At 39.1% G+C, this 19,974-nt stretch overlaps 1 protein-coding gene across 1 annotated transcript in view; it reads right to left on the reverse strand.

The window, feature by feature from the left end:
* zgc:174356 (uncharacterized protein LOC100137120 homolog) overlaps positions 1 to 18,630 on the reverse strand; it is a 41,704-nt gene extending 23,074 nt beyond the window's left edge. The window contains exons 1-3 of the mRNA XM_056245541.1: positions 18,305 to 18,630; positions 6,338 to 7,085; positions 4,065 to 4,162 (exon numbers count right to left, since the gene is read on the reverse strand). Of these exons, the coding sequence (XP_056101516.1) occupies positions 4,065 to 4,162; positions 6,338 to 7,085; positions 18,305 to 18,421 (963 nt within the window). The 5' untranslated portion in view covers positions 18,422 to 18,630. The remainder of the gene's footprint in view (positions 1 to 4,064; positions 4,163 to 6,337; positions 7,086 to 18,304) is intronic.
* Positions 18,631 to 19,974: the final 1,344 nt, after the last annotated feature.

Genomic DNA, 19,974 nt, shown 5'->3' on the forward strand with positions numbered 1-19,974 from the left:
CTAACCAGTGCATTAATTAACCTTCAGGGTTTGTGCCTGATGAAACGGTGTCAGAAGCAGTCGGGCTGTTTCACTCAGAACGGCTGAGAGCACTTGAAAGCGAACTCACCTGCTTCCACGTTTGCGTGAGAGGTGCGCGAGACGTGGCGTGACTCATTTGCCCTGCCTGCTCATGCAAACAGTTCTGATTTAATTACCCTGCCTGCCCGGCGAGGGCCCGGTGTCAACAGACTTTGCCACCGCCTCTGATTCGCAGCAGAAAACATAATGGGAATGCATAAACATTCCACGGAAAAGGTCAACGCTCCGTGTTTTTACTTTCATCAACTCATTAGAGCCTGGAGTGTTTAATAATTCCTCTCCAACTCCACGCCACCCTAATTACAAGTCAATTCCAGCCCTGCAGCCATTTATAAAAACCGCGAGCGTGGAGCCATGTGAGCCAAGATTTTGATGCCTCAGATCTTTAGAAGCACAAGATCAGCTCCCCTCCGCGATTCCTTTGTATTCGAAAAAGTTCCTTTTTTTCCCCTCAATTGACTCTTTCAATTTCGGTTAATTAAAACTTTTTGCTTAACGTATTGGGTGGCGGCTCGCTAGCTGACATACCCTACTGACAGAGTGTATAATAGGTTCCATCAGGATCGATGCCTTCGGCTTCCACACAAAAGGCAGCAAAGCGATTGGAGCCCCAGTGGTGCATCCCGGTATAAATGGAGAGCCGTCACCTCACCAATCAGGAAGGGTGCTCTTTAAACTGGCAGGCTTTGTTTAAGTGTCACTCTAAGACACGGCATCGACCTGCTCAGAAGAAGAGTTTCCCATGGCAGGTGACAAAAACAAAGCTGCCTTCAACCTGTTTCCCATCACTGCTGTACAGACCGTCTCAAACTGCAGAGCTATTCAGCTCATGCCACGCTGAAGGAACACCACAATCAATAGTAAAACTCACTATTCACTAGTTTTACTTTCTTCCCAAAAAACAGAACATTCTGCAGTATCGTTTGTTCAATATGCTTCATTTCATGCTACCTGTGAGAAATGTACGCTAGTTAAAAATGTTGATCATTGAACATTGAAAGATGTCTCTATGCGCAGCAATTCATTTAATAAAAAACACAGTAAAAACAGTAATACTGTGAAGTATTAGTACCATTTAAAATACTTGTTTTCTATTTAATATATTTTTAATATAATTTATTCCTGTGATGTCAACGCTGAATTTTCAGCAGCCATTTCTCCAGTAAATCATTCAAATATCCTGATTTGGTGCTCAAGAAACATTTTGCATTATCGATGTAGAAAACAGTTGTGCTGCTTAATATTTTTTATAGAAAGCGTGATATATTTTGTTCATATGGAAGCTTGTTTCCACCATGTCATAAAATAAACAGCTAATTGCGACTTTTTATCTCACAATTCTGACAAAAGTCGAGTTACAAAGGCCAATTCTGAGGATTTTTTTTCCTTACTATTGTGAATTTATATCTCAGAATTTTGACAATTTAGAATCACAATTGCTAGATATAAACTTGCAATTCTGTGGGGAAAAAATTCGCAATTCTGAGGTTATTTCTTGCAATTCTGACTTAATAACTCGCAAATGCGAGTTTATATCACGCCATTCTGAGGGAAAAAGTCAGAATGGCACCTTTACAAAATGCAATTCTGAGAAAAAAAGTTTGAATTGTGAGATAAACAGTTGGAATTACCTTTTTTAGTTTTTATTCAGTGGCAGAAACAAGCTTCCATATGTTCTTTAATGAATAGAAAGTAAAACAAAAGCATAAAAGCATTTATTTGAAACAGAAATGTTTTGTAACAATGTATGTCTTTACTGTCACTTTTGATCAATTTATTGCTGTTCAATAAAAGTATTCATTTCTTTCAGAAAAAAATAAAAATCTTACTGACCCCAAATGGTAGTGTAATGGAAAGCAAATTGCTTCAAACCAAAAATATCACTTATCAAATAAAATAACACAAAAGCACTACCAATAATAAACAACGTTGTAAATACTGTAAAACCGTCAAACAGTCAAACAATGTTGCAATCATGCTAATTATCCACATCCCAGTGCATGCTGGGAAGAGTGCAAATGTATAGAAGCATGTTTCTGCTTCAAAGCAAAAGATAAAAAAGGTAACTGAGATAAAGATTAAAACAAGAAATATTGTCACAATGTGAGATTACAATTGCTCATCTAAGACTTTTAGTATGATGTCAGATGGCACATCTTTATAGTCACAGTCATAAAGACTGGAACATTGCTGTCCACAATAACCTACATTCTTGTTTTTACAGCATGTGAATGTACATGTGCCTTTGTCCCGTATTACTGCAGCCCGTATGGTATGGAGCAGAACTGCCGTGTCACGGAAGAAGCTGAATTAACTGACGCTGAAATTGAATGTGTAGTCTGTTAAGAGTTGTGTCATTACCTTATCTTCTACTTCTACTACTTTGTCTGAGCTAACATACCTTAGGTTTTGAGTGGAAAAAGCATTATTTCTGGATCTTTTTGTCAATTTTACATAAAAGTCATTTGGAAAAAAATGTGCACTGTTTATCACACTAGTGTGCTTTCATGTTTAACCAGGAAATATGTTTTGAAATGCTTTTATTTTGTACAAAATGGCACAAAGTCACACTTGTGATGTTCCTCGTCAGCCTACAAAAAAAATTAGCTTATAAATCTCTTATGTTATTTTATCTTAAACTTGTTTTCTTTAAATTTGGACCGGTTTTGTATTTATTTTTTAAACTGATTGATCGTAGGCCTCATTGATCTGAACTTATATTGGTCAAAAATGACTGCCCACTGAAAATGAATGGGGGAGTCGAAAATCAGAGAAACAAATAGTGTGTTCATCATGTCCATGTTCACATATGTACAATGTGGGCTTGCAAAAATAAAGGCCTCAGACCTGTGCATGTGTGGATACATGCATACTTGTGCATTCGCATATACACACACACACACACACACACACACACACACACACACACACACACACACACACACAGTGTGTGCACAAACAAACTATTTTGAGTATTTCTTTTTCACAAAGATGAACTTTATCCTCAAAACGGTGAGGCTCAGATCATTGAGGCCTACGATCAATCTGTTTCAAAAATAAAAACACAACCTGTCTTAACTGAAAGACAACAAGGTGACAAAAAAATTGAATCTAATATTTGGTGATAAAATAGCATAACAAGTGATTTATAACCCATTTTTTATAGGCCGGTCATTTTTGACCAGGAACACCACAAGTGTGACTGTGCCATTTTGTAAAAAAAATAAAAAAAAATGTCCCAACAAATTTTCGGGTTAAACATAAAGCACCCAATTGTGGTAAACAGTGCAATTTTTTTTTCCACATTTTATGTAATAAATAAAGTTTTTTCACTCAAAAAACTGAGGTACGTAGCTCGGATAAATAAGGCCTACGATCGATCAGTTTCAAAAATAAATACAAAACCTGTCCTAATTGAAAGAAAACAAGCTGACAAAAAGATAGAATCCAATATTTGGTGATACGGTAGCATAACGAGATATTTATAAGCAAATGTTTGCAGGCCGGTCATTTTTGACCGGGAACATCACAAGTGTTGTAGGGTTTTTAACACAGCACCAGGGCTAGAAGAAAGTCTAAGAAGTCTAGACGTTTAAGTAAGTTCACCATTGATTCATTTCGGTTGTAAAAATCATTAGTTATTCATTTAGGGGCCGTTTACACAACACCGTTTTCAACCGAAAACAGAAACCTTTTTTCCGGCCGCCCATTTACACAACAACGGTGCCTTGGTGGCCCGAGACCGCAAACCTCGTCCTCGTGCTCCTCGCTGTGTGTGCTAGCAGAGAAGAGAATCAAAAGAAGAGAAAGCAAAGATACACAGCTGTGTCCAGTCGATGGCCGTTCTGCAGGGCCACTGCTGTTTGAGCCTGAAATCCAAAGATTTAGTGGCATTTCAAGGACATCCATGATCTCCACTCAGAGTGAGCTGAGAGACATGAGTCATCAGAGAAAGCATTACTGCACTAAACAAGACCACTTACCAACAAGAGCATCCTCACAGAGTTAAAAACCCCAAACAGGGCAGTCGTAAACTCTCGAGGCTCGTACATCAAATACAACAGCAAGATCGACTGATCCCCTGCAGAGACAAACGCACATAAAAACACATTATTATTTATGTCCACTCTCTCTCAAACTCTCTATTGGCATGACTTCCAAAGATCAATGTTTTTCAAAGCAATCCAGTGTGTAATTCAAATGAGATGATTGAACGTTAATTATGAACCTATACAAATAAACGACAATTAAATTAAAGATGCTAATATTTAAGACCACTAATAACTCATTTTAAGACTTTCCGGAACTTGGTAGAGACATCTGTAGAAATCCCCATGTCTCTCTCTGGCCTCAGGAGTGACAGTCCTCAGATTGAGTGCTTTAAAAGCTCCCTGCAGTGGCTCAGCAGGGTCATCACACACACAGCCGACACATGCACTCATCATTCATTACAGCCAGCTCAAAGTTGCAACAGCTATTTTTAAATGAATGTTTATGCAGTGTTATTTCATATGTATTTCATTTCACACTCTCTTTACAAAAAGTTAATGTTTTCTTAAAGGATGAAATAAATAAAAAGTCACCAACAGTTTGTTGTGTTGTACTGTGTGAAAAAAAAAATATATATATATATATAAAAAAAAAAATATATATATATATACATATATGTGTGTGTGCGTGTGTGTGACATTTTAACAACAATTATTACAATTACAAATAAATAATAAATACAAATTACAATAAAGAAATCTATTTTTATGGACATTACCAACATAATTTCGAGAAGGTCAATTATTTTAGTAGTATTATATTAATATCTGCTTACTTGCATGAAATACAAATATGTAAATATGTCATCTAAATTAGAAAAAATAGATCGTGGTAGTATTTGTTTAACCCTTGTGACATTTTTGGTCTTCAGTTTTTTTTTATTTTTTTTTATCACTTTGCCTGTGTTAATGCTAACTGCATAAAATTTGGCACAGGTGTGTATTTTTATTGTAATTTTACTATTTCAACGCTATTTCCTTAAAAAAATCTTTTTTCCACTAGGTACACAAAATACTCGGCGCCTTTAGGACAAAAATGGCCCCATTGAAACCCATTAAAACTGCATTTTTTTTATCCCAGTGCCATTTAACTATAAAATGATGCAATCTTTGTTAAGAGGCTTTTATTCTGTTGGCAAGGCTTCAAAATTTAAATTTGTACTATTTTTTTATCAGATGGTGCCATTTTTTCAGGTTTGGTCTATAAAGCAAATTCTCGCTTTATTCCTGTTTTCTGCTCCGGCATATTATAGAGCCAATTGGATAAATTATGCAACGATATTTGTGTGGGTGTGTTGGTATGGATGTCAGAGTGTGGTTGGTATGTGTGTTATAAAAAAAATATATATGTGTGTGTGTTTGTAATATTGAGAGAGGAAAAACTCAACTGCAAATCTAAAATCCAATCACTGTGTGCACCAGTGGAGTTTTGCTGCATGGCATCCAATGGGGAAAATCTGTTACTGCACCCAAACAAAATCTTACTGAAAGCTCATTTTTTTAGATATCTTACTCAAATTTGGAACACAACTTAGTTATATTAATGGCTTTGATTTTCTAGCCGTTTTTGAGTTGAACTTGTTTTATAAAATATATATTTTATATAAAATAATGTTCATAAATAATTTTCATAACTTTTTTTTTGATTGACTTATTCAGTTTTACTTCTGCAATAATCTGCCATGGGTCTTCTTTAAAATGATACCAAACTTAAGTCTGTGCTCCCAAGCTTAACATTTTTATGACAGTTTTTTGACGTGGACATTTTTGTTCTCTATGGAGCTGTGTGTAACTTTTTTTAAATGAGGCGCAAGGGTTAATTATTTAATTTATTAATATCATTTATAATATAATGTATACCGATTTAAAATAAACAAATATTATTAAATCATAAATAATCAATTATTGAATTGAATACATTAAAATGATTTTTAATTGAATTTAAATATTTAATTATAATAATAGTTATTATTCCTATTATTAATTATTATAAACTACAGGAACTTTTACAGTATTTCGGGGACAATGTGGTTAATTGTCATGAAAAAAAAATCTATTTTTATATTTTTCTTTTGGATTTTGGAGTTAAATGTGATCTTGACATATTTTTGACAGGTTTCTTGAGATTAACCTTTACACTGCTGCGACACACTGAATATATATATATGTGTGTGTGCGTTTGTGTATGTGTGTGTGTTTGCACTGACCAACAGCCACCAGGTTATTTATGAAGGTGCAGAGAATGAGAAAGTGCAATTTCAGTCTCTCCTGCCCTGACCTCCTCTTGAACACTGCTTTGAAAGACAGCTTGGCGTACTTTAGGATATACAGCCGAGACTGGTCTTCTGGAGAACATTGCTCAGCTGTGTCCTCTTTATAGGCAGATATGCATGTATTTTTCCCCGTCGGAGGGTCTCTCAGCCAAAGCGCAATATAAAGTAATGCCAGGACGTGGCAGCCAATGTAAGCCCCGAACGCTGCCTTGACCCCAAGTTCTTGCTCCAAAAATCCACCAAGCAGGAAGCCCACTGTACCGCCGACAAAGATCATGGACTCGGCCACGGCCATACGTAAAGTGCGACTGGAGCTGGAGCCCATGGTCAAGTCGGCCAGGTAGCTGAAGGAGCTGAGGAAAATAGAGACATGTCCACCTGTCAGGCCTGTGAGGGCAGCAGCCAGCAGGGTCCAGTAAACACTGATGTTTCCCAACAGGCCTACAGCCAAGAGCAAACCCCCACTCAGCAGGGACAACAGAGAAGGGAACGCCATGACCGACCGACGGCCGGCGCGGTCAGACCAGGAGCCCAGCATTATAGCCGGAGGGATGGAGACCAGGCTCAGGGTGGCGTTGAACAGAAGAAGGATGTAGGAGGCGGTCGTCTCAATCTCCTCGTCCCCTTTGTGGTGCTCGGGGTTACTGCAGAGAGTTTCATTCTTGAGCAATTCTTGACATACCTACAAAAAGACAACAGTGATTCAATCCAAACTACATCATTATCGATATTTAAATCACCACAACATTGTCTATTAAACACAACAACAACATCTACATGTCCCTGAGCTTTTTGTCTGCTGAAAGCTTTATTTTAGAGGAAAACAAGTTTCGGCAGCTGAACAGTCAGTATTTTAAACAACAGTACGATTCATTGAACGCAGTGTACTTCCATTGCTTGCAGCCTCATTTTCATTCCTGTCAAAAAATAAATGAACGTCTTGTAAGGGTGCTACCCTGACTATGGTCTACTGCAAACAAACAACAAATCTATTCTAAGTCACCAACAGGTCTCGAGCAGTTCTCAATTTAAGTGAGAGTAAGTTATTACATTACTATCTTTTTGCTTGGGTGAAACTTGCAGTTTAACAGCAACTAAACTTCATTTCATACATAGCTAATGTGCTAATACCTATGTAACAAACTCCCAAGAACAACACTTTAGTGACCCGGGACTTCATTCACTACCTTTCTCCTCATTCAGTTTTTAAAATCAGACATCACCCTTCTTAGTATTCCTCAATCAATTCATTGTAAACAATATAACAACAAAAATACAATTATAAAAGAATGTCTGTTTTTCCACAAAAAAATTTTTTGTAAAAATTGTATAGGGTCACTAACGACCAGTGTTGGGGAGTAACAGAATACATGTACCGGCGTTACGTATTCAGAATACAAATTATGAGTAACTGTATTCCGTTACAGTTACAATTTAAATAGTTGGTATTTAGAATACAGTTACATTGTTGAAATCAATGGATTACATGACGATACTTCTCTGTTTCACGAGTTTATTCACTCTAAATAAATGAAGGCAACTCAAAATTTCCCAGAAGCCCCAATATGAAAACGAAAAAAATGCGCGGTTTGCGTGCGTGATCAGTCATTGGAGTTGGAAGAGGTGCAGCGGGAGCTAGAGATGGAGCCGGAACAACAGCAGAGCAAGAATGCATTTATATCTTGGAAATTTAAACAGTATTTTACGTTAAAGAAAGAGAAGGGAGAGGGACGAAATATAACTGTGCAGTGCAACCTCTGCTTCCTTTCAGCGTCCAAAGACTCCATCTCCAAGCTGAAGAAGCATCTTAAAGTAATTTTTTTAATATTTATTTTATTAACGTTAGTCGTCTGCTGTAGTTTTACTGGTCACCTTGCTATTAATAGTTATATATCCGGTAGCTACCTGCTTAGTTAGTTGACGTGCGACTTCACATTCTCCTATGTGCTGATTTACTAGCCCCCGAGCCGTTGAAAGACTGACTAGCCCCATTTGACATTAACGTTAGGGTGACCATACGTCCTCTTTTTCCCGGACATGTCTTCTTTTTGGACCTAAATAAATGCGTCCGGCCGCCCATTTCTAGATCACCCAAAATGTCGGGGATTCGGCTTTTGCTTTCTACAGTCGCCATTCATTATGTTTATGCACACCTTTTGTTTCAATCGGACTGAATTCATTCAGATTGATGAAACTGAATGTAGTGTTTACATGAATGCTAAACAAGTGATTGCTGTTTTGATAGCGACCTAGAAGCCTACATAAGGAAAGTAGGCTTATACAAGAAAACATCAGAAGCACTGAAATCTTTTTTTTTTAAACTGAAATAGTGTTTTTCTGTAAAAAAAAAAAAAAATCTTTTAACCAATGGCCAAGAAAAGAAACTGTGTCATGTAAAAGGTGTTAAAAGCTAAACTCTTTTTAATTATTATTATTTGTTTGTCATTATTCTATTGTTGCAGGCAAAAAGTTGAATGGAAATTATGTATTACTTGTGGAAGTAATCCAAGTATTCAGAATACTATACTTAGATTGAGTAATGTAACGGAATACGTTACAAATTACATTTTTGGGCATGTATTCTGTATTCTGTAACGAAATACATTTTGAAAGTATCCTTCCCAACACTGCTAACGACCCGAGGTGTGTAACCGTGTAAGTATATTTTTTTCTGCACAACAATAATTGAATCTTTGATGACTCTAAATTGTAATGTTGACTCATGCACTTTTTGTGAAGCTGCTTTGAAATGATGTGTATTGTGAAAAGCGCTATGCAAATAAATGTGAGTTGAATTGAATTAGTACAAAAAGCTGTTGCAAATGTGTCCAGTAGCCATTCATTGCAGTACACGAGATCCAGGGGGCGGAGTTGGATCCAGATCTAAGGGGTGGAGATGGGTAGGATTAGTGGTGGGGTTAGGGATCAGTGGGTGGAGATGGGTAGGATTAGGGGTGGGGTTAGGGATCAGGGGGTGGAGATGGGTAGGATTAGGGATCAGGGGGCGGAGATGGGTAGGATTAGGGGTGGGGTTAGGGATTAGGCGTGGGGTTAGGGATCAGGGGGCGGAGATGGGTAGGATTAGGGGTGGGGTTGGGGATCAGGGGGCGGAGATGGGTAGGATTAGGGGTGGGGTTGGGGATCAGGGGGCGGAGATGGGTAGGATTTGGGGTGGGGTTGGGGATCAGGGGGCGGAGATGGGTAGGATTAGGGGTGGGGTTAGGGATCAGGGGGTGGAGATGTGTAGGATAGAGTGGGTTAGGGATCAGGGGGTGGGGGTGGGTAGGATTAGGGGTGGGGTTAGGGATCAGGGGGAGGAGATGGGTTGGATTAGGGGTGGGGTTAGGGATCAGGGGGCGGTGATGGGTGGGGTTAGGGATCAGAGGGTGGAGATGGGTAGGATTAGGGGTGGGGTTAGGGATCAGGGGGCGGAGATGGGTAGGATTAGGGGTGGGTTTAGGGATCAGGGGGTGGGGGTGGGTAGGATTAGGGGTGGGGTTAGGGATCAGAGGGTGGAGATGGGTAGGATTAGGGGTGGGGTTAGGGATCAGGGGGCGGAGATGGGTAGGATTAGGGGTGGGTTTAGGGATCAGGGGGTGGGGGTGGGTAGGATTAGGGGTGGGGTTAGGGATCAGAGGGTGGAGATGGGTAGGATTAGGGGTGGGGTTAGGGATCAGGGGGCGGAGATGGGTAGGTTTAGGTATATGTAAGGTGGGAGAAGTTGGATCTGGATCCAACTCCTCCCCCTGGATTTCGTGTTCCGCAGTGAGGACCATCTCAATGTGTCGGTAATGATACGAATCTTCAGAAAAATTAATTTCGAAACTAAATTATTTTAATCTGCAGGTAATATGTAAAACCTCACTCTTGAGTTTGTGAGTTGTTTTGAACGATTCATTAAAAGATTCATTAAAATAGTTATTTGTTTCCCTGTTTGTACACAGGGAAAGCACTGCTAATGCTTATATTTTAAACTTTTAGATGGGGACTACAATGCATTGTGTTTTCTGTAACCCGTTTGATTGTGTATGGATTGGTATCATGTGAATCGTATGAAAATTTAAAGATTTTCCACCCCTAACTCCATGCCTAAACACATCACTGGGGCCTAATAAACCTCATTGAAGTTGTATATCACATTTTCAATCATGATTTTATTTTTTCCAATTATCAGCTTAATTATCAGCTTAATCCTAATGGACCCTTTTAACAGATTGTGATGACGAGTTAATCTAGTAGGTTTTTTATTATTATTATTTAAATTTTTCATATATATTTTTTTATACCCATTGGTGGTTGTTAATGAGATGTATCTTATGGTTTTCTCTATGTCTTGATATTTATTTTTAATTTGTTTTTAGGTTTGTAATTTTGTGCGAAATACTTTGTTTGTATTTTGCGACCATGCTTTTTTTATGTGTTTTCTTAATTCTGCTTATGTAAAGTGCTCTGAGAATTAACTTTTAAAAGCACTATACAAAATAAAGTTATTATTATTATTATTATATAAAAAACATTAAATTTACCAAATTATACAGCATATACTACTTATAAAAACTATATTATAGTTTATATTATATTACCTTGGCATTAAATTACAGAAATGACTGCTGTGTGAGTGTTTCTAATACAAACACATCTTTCTCTCTTCTGTCCAACATAATCTGTCAAATCTATCAAATCAAAGAATCGCGAACAGGTTTAATCTTAGCATTTTTATACGAGACTAGAGCTTTAACAGTCTTTATTTTTAGTTGGATCAAATGTTTTAAAATTGAAAAGCGGGTATTGCTTCTAAGGTCAGCTTTGAGGATTTTATACTTGTAAGTTTGTATTCATTGTCAGTAATGATGCTCTAAGGCATTATGGGAATGATGCACAACCCGGGCAGTAACTCATCGCACCAGGGGACGCCCTCAGTTATTGTAAGAACAAGCCTCGGGGAATCTCACGAACCGCAACCGCACAAATATGATGATATCAAGGAGCAAATGGCAAGAATCGAAGCCATTAAGAGTGGCGTAAATGAGCACTTTGCAATAAATGATTGGACCCTCTTTAATCTTTGAACAGTTTTCACTGCGTGGAGTTGTGCTCATTCGTATGATATATTCATCCACATTTTTCGGAGAGCTGTTATGTGTGGAGCTGCAGAGTTCATTGGAAGGGTAAGAGAATTGAAAGGAGAGAGGAAAGGAAGGACACTCACTCAGAAAAAAAAAATGCAGAGTGACAAGAGCAGGAAGTAAAAACAGCTGCATGTTTTGGAAAGCGCCACCTTAAGCAAATGCATATATTCACTGCATTATTTATATTCATAGAAATGTCTTTGCAGTTCACATACTATTTTTCCTGCATTTTTAAAAAAAATAATTATATATTTATTTAATTGTAATTTACTTTTATTTATTTTTGGACACAAGTTCTCTTAGTTTATTATTTATTAGGATGTAAATTTATTGAAATGATAAAAAATATATGAATGTAAAAGTGTGTGTGTGACATTTAACTTTTTTTACAATTAATTACAATTAAATAAATAAAAACTACAATAAAAATTGCAATAAAGAAATCTATTTTAATGGATATTATCAACATATTTTCGAGTTGGTCAATGATTTTAGTAGTATTATATCAATATCTACTTACTGGCAAGTATAGATTATGGATTATCATTTGTTGTACTTGATTTAATTATTTAATTAATTAATATCACTTATAATTTTTTAGTTTTTTTAGTTTTATTGAAGTTGCATCTTATATCATATTTACATACAATGCAAGAGCAAAAATCTTAGGTCTCCCCCCTCCCGACCAACAGCAGCTTAAGTGCCTATATCCATATGTTAAGAACACACACACACCCACACACACACCAACAATGACAACAATAAATTTAAAACTGCTCACAATAATTAAAACACAGTACATTACTGTGGCAAATAAATAAATAAAGTCTATCTATTGTTAAGAAGCCTAATAGCTTGGTGAAAAAATGAGTCTCTAAGTCTGCAAGTTTTTGCTCTCAGGCTGCAGTAGCGCTTGCCAGAGGGAAGCCGCTGGAAAAGGTTGCAGTTAGGGTGGCTGGGGTCCTTGACAATCTTTTGGGCCTTCTTCTTGCACCTCTCCTGATACAGTTCTGCTATAGGTACAAGCTCACAGCCGCATATTTTCTGAGCAGTTTTGACCACTCTTTGTATTGCTCTGCGGCTGTTTGTAGTGCAGTTGCCATACCAGGAGGTGATGGCCCCTGTGAGGACACTCTCAATTGTGCCCCGATAGAAGGCACAGAGAACAATGGGGCCCATGCCAAATTTCCTCAGACGCCTAAGGTGGAACAGGCGTTGCTGGGCCTTCCCCACTATTCCTGTAGTGTGTAGGTCCCAGGTGAGGTTATTGGTGATGTTGATCCCAAGGAACTTAAAACTGCTCACCCTTTCCACAGCATTCCCCTGAATCATCAAAGGAGTCAGTTCAGCTCTCTTCTTCTTCCTAAAGTCCACCACCAGCTCTTTCGTTTTTGCCACATTTAGTGACAAATTGTTATCCTGACACCATTGTACCAGATTCTCCACTTCCTCCCTGTACAACGACTCGTCATCACCTCTAATCAGGCCCACTACCGTGGTGTCATCAGCGTACTTGATAATGAGGTTTGACGAGTGTAATGGTGTGCAATCATATGTGTACAGTGAGTAAAGAAGAGGACTAAGCACACAGCCTTGGGGCGCTCCGGTACTCACGGTTAGAGGAGCAGAGGTGAAAGACCCCATCCTAACCACCTGACGGCGGTTACTTAGGAAGTCCAAGATGAGATTGCAGAGGTCAGATGGAAAACCAAGGCTGCTGAGTTTATTGACCAGTCTAGAAGGGATTATTGTATTAAATGCCGAACTATAGTCAATAAAAAGTAATCTGGCATAAGAGTTTTCATTTTCCAGGTGCGTTAGTGTATTGTGGAGGACTGTAGATATAGCATCGTCTATGGATCTATTTTCTCGATAGGCAAATTGATGGTGATCCAAAGTTTTTGGGACAAGAGTGCTGATGTAATCTCTTATAAGCCGTTCAAAGCATTTGCTCACTATCGGAGTAAGGGCAACAGGCCGCCAATCATTTAGACACATGATTTTGGTTTTCTTGGGAATTGGCACTATTACAGAGGATTTAAAGCAAGAGGGAAATACAGAGAGAGACAGACAATGGTTGAAAATATCCACAAACACGCCTGCAAGTTGTGATGCGCAAGTTTTAATCACCCGGCCAGGAATCCCATCCGGCCCAGCAGCTTTTCGAATGTTCACTCGTTCAAACACACGTCGCACATCACCCTCTGTGATGTAGAATGTCCTTGGTGTATTATTGGTAGTGTTTGCACTGCTGGCGGGACTACTCTGGGGGGTCGTGTTGGTGGTTTCAAACCGGGCATAAAAAAGATTCAGCTCATCCGTCAGTGTAGGCAAGACATTAGTTGTGCAACTAGGTCTTGCCTTGAGGTCCGATATGGAATGTATACCCTGCCATACCTTGCGTGAATCGTTTTCACTCAGCTGTTTCTCAATTTTTTCCATATATTGCCTCTTTGCCCGCTTAATTGCCTTGCGGAGGTTGTATTGAGCTATTTTCTTCTCCTCCAAGTTCCCAGAAGAAAAGGCTTTGTCTCTTGCAATGAGGGCTAGTCTTACAGAGTGATCAAGCCATGCTTTTTGATTGGGAAAGACACGGACTGATTGCATAGGGACAATGTCTTCAAAACACTTCAGTATAAAACACATCACCACGTCGGCATATTCATGAATATCAGCAGTCGCCACCCAAAACACCTCCCAATCCACAGTCTCAAAACAATCCTGAAGCTCAGCTTCCGATTGGTCGGACCAACGGGGGATTGACCTCATGGTGGGCGCTGTCTGCTTTAACCTATGCTTATAGGCTGGCAGCAGCAAAATAGAGGCGTGGTCTGACTTCCCGAACGGTGGCCGGAGGAGGGGTTTGTAAGCATTGCGGAAGGGAGAATAGCACTGATCTAAAGTTTTATTGCCGCGAGTTTTAAAATGAATATGCTGCAGATATTTCGGCAGTACCTTGCTCAAAGAAGCTTGGTTAAAATCTCCAAGCAGTATGGAAGCTGCCTCCGGATATTTATCCTCAACATTGGCGACGGTGTTATACAGTTCTCTCAGTGCGCTCTCCGTGTTTGCCTGTGGTGGAATATAGACTGCTGTTAAAACGACGGCCGTAAACTCCCTCGGCAGCCAGAATGGTCTACACAGCAGCATTAAGTACTCCACGTCAGGTGAGCAAAATTGCTTTATGAGATGTATACTGTCCGGATTACACCACGCGTTGTTGGTAAAGAAACAGACTCCACCGCCTTTCTTCTTCCCCGAGAGGTCTGCTGATCTGTCCGCTCGAAACACGGAGAAGCCGTGGGGGGCAACTGCATGGTCGGGCACGCTCGGTGATAGCCAGGTTTCTGTTAGGCAAATAACATTACAGTCTCTTGTCTCACGTTGAAAGGATGTTCTAGCCCAAAGTTCATTCAGCTTATTATCCAGAGACTGAACGTTTGCCAGCAGTATACTGGGGAGTGGAGGTCGGGTTACTCGCCGCCTAAGTCTCACAAGTATCCCGGCTCTGCGTCCTCTTTTCCGGCGTTTGTTGCGTCTTTGCCTTGGTCTCGCCGCTGAGTTGGAATATGGGTATTCATCTGTTAATGCAACCAGTGGGTCAATATGAATATACTCCGGAATGGGGCGGTTGATCGTTGAGTCTCGAATTTCTAATAAAGTGTCTCTGTCATAAGCTAGCAGGCTAACAACTTTACATACATATGTTAAACAAAAGTATAATAAAATAACTGAGAAGCTGCGTGGTCGTGGAGGTGCGAGAGACACGGCAGCCATACTCGGCGCCATACCATACCATACCATACTCATTATATAATGTATACCATACCATACCATACCATACTCATTAATATAATGTATACCGATCAAAATTAAACATATCTTATTAAATCATAAATAATAAATAATTTAATTAAATAAATACAATAATTTAATTTAAATATTTCATTATAATAATAATAGTTATTATTACTATAATTAATTATTGTAAACTACGGGAACTTTTACAGTATTTTGGGGACAATGTGGTTAATTGTCATGGAAAAAAAAACGCAAAAAAAAAAAACATTTTGAATTTTGAGGTTAAATGTGATCTTGACAGGTTTTTTGAGATTAACCGGCGTACTGCTGTAACACACTGAATATACACCAACGCACCTAAAGGATTATTAGGAACACCATACTAATACTGTGTAGTAACTGAGCAGAATGTGAAATACTCAGACCGGCCCGTCTGGCACCAACAACCATGCCACGCTCAAAATTGTGACCGATCACGGAAACTAGGGACACAAGTCGGTTCTTCGGCATTTTGAGTTATTCATAGATTCTGAAAGTGTAGTCTCCAAGCTTTCCAACGATGTGTAACACGTGGAAATCTGATAATATTTGGAGAAGTTGTGGCCATTTGAAGGTAGGAACTCAAAAAAGGTAAAATGGGAGAAAACGGCCTCAAAAGATTGTGCATTCTCACCTCTCTCTCCTGCTGGGAGTGACAATAGGGCTCATTTACATCTCATTTAGATAAGCCATACCCCCTGTAAAGCTCCCCCTGTGCTTTACAGCTTTTTTTTCTTTCCTGAGCTAGCTAATAACAATAGGTAGGTATGGGAAGGTCTAAACAGACTAAACATGAGATAACATGTACGTGTTCTTAGAATTAAAACAAAACGACAAACTTTAATGCTTAATGCAAACTCACCCCCAGGACCGGCGAATGCACTTCTGCCGCTCTAGGCGAAAAACAATTGTGCTGCCCCTCTATTTGCAACGTTTACCAGCAACAACACACAAAGACCAATATGCCATATACATATAACGCAAAACCAGCAACAACACACAAAGACCAATAAGCCATAGGCCTACATATAACGCAAATAGTGCGCAACGCGCGTGTGCCCAAAATGTCAACAATATTAAAGTTTATGCAGGAGGTAAATGCCTGCTGGCATTTTTCTTTAAGCAGTCATGACAGGAATTTTCCAAATAATCATATTTCCTCCTCAGATTACTGTTGCAAATCTCTTTACACCACTTTCTTATGTGCGTATACACACACAAATGAAATGTCCGCAAGCACATTATATCATCAGCAGGTTCAGCATCTTAAATAACGACTAGAGAGCAAATGAAGCTTAACTTACGTTTCAGAAACGCGCACGGCAGGCCTTCATCGCAGCAAAGGTCTTAACTGCATCCTCTATTTCGATTCTCTGTGCCAGTTCATGTTCTATGGAGATTGTTGCCAGTCCATTAAGTCTGTTCCCTGTTCACAAAACGTTCCCCATTCAAAGCAATCGGGACATCACATATGAAACAGTTAGCCACCGCTGTCAGCGAGCCGAGCCGCCGTATTCAAGCACCGAGGGCGCGCGCGCCGCGCCCATACCTCCGGTTCAGTTTCCCGAGCCCACAAAGTGCGGCGAAAACATTTTCGGTGTAACTGCCACGCTTCAGCTCGTCTGCGACAATCTTTGCGGCGTCCATCTTCATTGAATTTTGATATCAGATAGAGCCGGCCAGAGCGCTGCATATTAAGTAGCCACGCTGTTGGGGGGCGGGGGCAAAAGCGCCGGCGGCTATTCAGTATGGAAATACACACAGACAATGACACGCCCCTACTGCATGCTAGAATCTCCGAAAAACAAGCCGATTTCAACCTCAAAATGTACGCTTTTAAATATACCAATACTGTTATCTCAAACATGTAGAGGCTTCTTCATGATCTCAACTAACAGATTCTGCAAAAAAGCGGAAATCACCAATTTTGGAAAAAAACGCTTCTTTCTCATTTTGCTCGCAAGTTGTGCTGCCGACTTGTGTCCCTGGTTTCCGTGACGGGTCACAATTGCTTAAATCACCTTTCTTTCCCATTCTGACATTCAGTTTGGAGTTCAGGAGATTGTCTTGACCAGGACCACAACCCTAAATGCATTGAAGCAACTGCCATGTGATTGGTTGATTAGATAATTGCATTAATGAGAAATTGAACAGGTGTTCCTAATAATACTTTAGGTGAGTGTATATGCTATTAGTGTGTGTGTTATGTGCGAGTTTGGACTGACCAAGTAAAAAGTTTAAATTAATAAATGTACAATGATTGTCTTTTTTTAACCATGCAGGTAATATTTGCACTTTTTTACTGTAAAATATATTTTTTTAAATTAAATGCAAAATGGATTTGTTTTTTAATCATCTTTTTGCCTGCGCTTGTTCATTTCTAATGCATGAAAAATTAATTATGAAAATAGATTTTTCAAATACAATGTAGTCTCCTAATTCATTTTTTTTTTTTTTTTATTGCAAAAGATGTTTAAAAAAAAATGCAGATGTTTTGTATGTCAGATCACTGGACATGTCAACTTTCCAAAAAGTCAAATTTCAAGTCAGTTGCCCACAAAGTTAAAATCAAGATCCTGAAGTTTCTCAGGCATAGCAACAGAGTACAGACTAATGACTGTCAGCGATTGTTTAATCTGGCGCATGAGTGATCGCAGCGCCTGTTGTTTTGCTCTGGGACTGTCATGGCCGGTTCGGCTTGATTAATGCCTGCTGCAGTTTTGGGTTTTGAGTACATCTCGAGCTCCAGTGCTATTCTCCAAGCGCTCCGTGGTTCTGCTTCGGGCATTTCCGTTTTGTGTAGAACTGGACCCTGCTGACCTGTTTTTCAGTTCAAAGAACAAAACACTGACTCGCCGGACCAACTTGATTAATGTCTCTCCCTTTCACTGTCTCCCTTGCTTTAAATCACAAAACGTAGCAGCTCTCTTACCTTTGTGATAATCATCTGTTGATATGCAGGTGTCACGATGAAAGTGCTGGTCATGTAGAAGAAAATCACCGGCTCCACTGTAACAACTCTCCTTAGCTTCTCTTTCCATGCCGACATATTCAGCTTAGCGGTGACAGATATAGGGGCGAGGAAGGAAGAAGGAAACCGTCTCTTAATATTAAAGCCGTGTTAGGTATAGAGCAAACCCATGTAGATGGTTCATACTTGTCCAGAGGGAATAGTGGACAAGGGAAGGGTTTTCCTGTTAAAACACACTGTTAGGTTAGTCACATGCATGTCAGCTGGAACAAGGGGAAATTGTCTCTCTCAACATTCTCTTATCAGGAATTGTTCTACTGTGTGGTTGTAAAAGTGGTTGGCCTTTATTTGCCCTATGAACACATCCCCCACAGATTCACACTTCCCCAGCAAAAACAAAGAGTGATGAGAATCCTCTTCTTCTTTCTGCATGCATTTTCAGAATGTTAAACTTGCAAAGTGAAATTTCCTTTGAATTGTGCAAGCATTTCCTGTTATAGCAGCAACTATTGAGGTGCAACAATGACAATGACAATTTTCAGTATTCTTCATTACAACCTGTCAGAGGTTTCTTTGTATAGTTCTCCAGTATAAAGTGTAGTATGACCAATAACATTAAAACATTAGTTTAGTCTAGTGGTTTGTCTCCCTTTGTCCAAGATAATATTCGAAGGCCTTCTAAGCCAGGGTTGCCAGGTCCCAGCCCAAAGCCGGCTCAAAACCTGCCCAAAAGGAAATAAAAATGTTCACCTCATCCAATCACAGTTGACAGCTTCGGGATTCCCACAAAGTGCTGTAACATAAACATTTTGATTGTATTTATTATGTTTTGAATCGTGATTGTATATTTCCTTGTTAATATCTACTGTAGTTTGAATATATTTAAGTATTTCATCTGTATTTTACCCCTCTTCAGTTATTTAAACTTTTTTATTTTATAGCCTATGATTCTTCTTTTACTCTGTCTTTGATTGTCACGGATAAATTGTTAAAAAGTTGAGCTATAAATATGAATAACCCGCACAATGTAATAGGCTGACATAGCCACCCATGCTAGTTTTTGCCTTAAAACATGTATTGCCCTTTACACATTTTAGTTTGTACACATTTTCAGACAATAAATGAAAAACTGACATTTTCTGATCTCAGTCAAGACCATTATTAATAGCCTACATACGCTTTTCTCGTTGTTCACTCTTGTTTTGTCTACACACAAGCATCAATAGTTAATCAACAATGCCAAACTCAATTAACCTAACTTAAAAAATCCTGTTGTGGGTGAAACTCATGTAATCAATATTTGTGAAGTGACATCAAATTATACCCCCCATTATACCATCCCTCCTTCACTCAGTCACTCTTTCAGGGCTCCTCAAAGGGATAGTTCAATTAATAAAGGCCTTCTGAAGTGAAGCGATGCGTTCGAGTTAGAAAAATATACTACTCCTACATTCATTCTACATCACACATCGTCAAGTGTTACTCTTTTGGCGTAGGTCGACTTGCGTACGGCCGTCTGCCGGAAACTAATTATTTTAGTCGATAAAGTTTTAAATATGGATATTTTTCTTACACAAACACAAACACATCGCTTCACTTCATAAGGCCTTTATTAACCCCTTTATTAACCC

The sequence above is a fragment of the Rhinichthys klamathensis genome, unplaced genomic scaffold (genome assembly GCF_029890125.1).
Source record: "Rhinichthys klamathensis goyatoka isolate OS25496 unplaced genomic scaffold, OSU_Roscu_1.1 h1tg000032l_1, whole genome shotgun sequence".
In the NCBI taxonomy this organism is placed as follows: domain Eukaryota; kingdom Metazoa; phylum Chordata; class Actinopteri; order Cypriniformes; family Leuciscidae; genus Rhinichthys; species Rhinichthys klamathensis.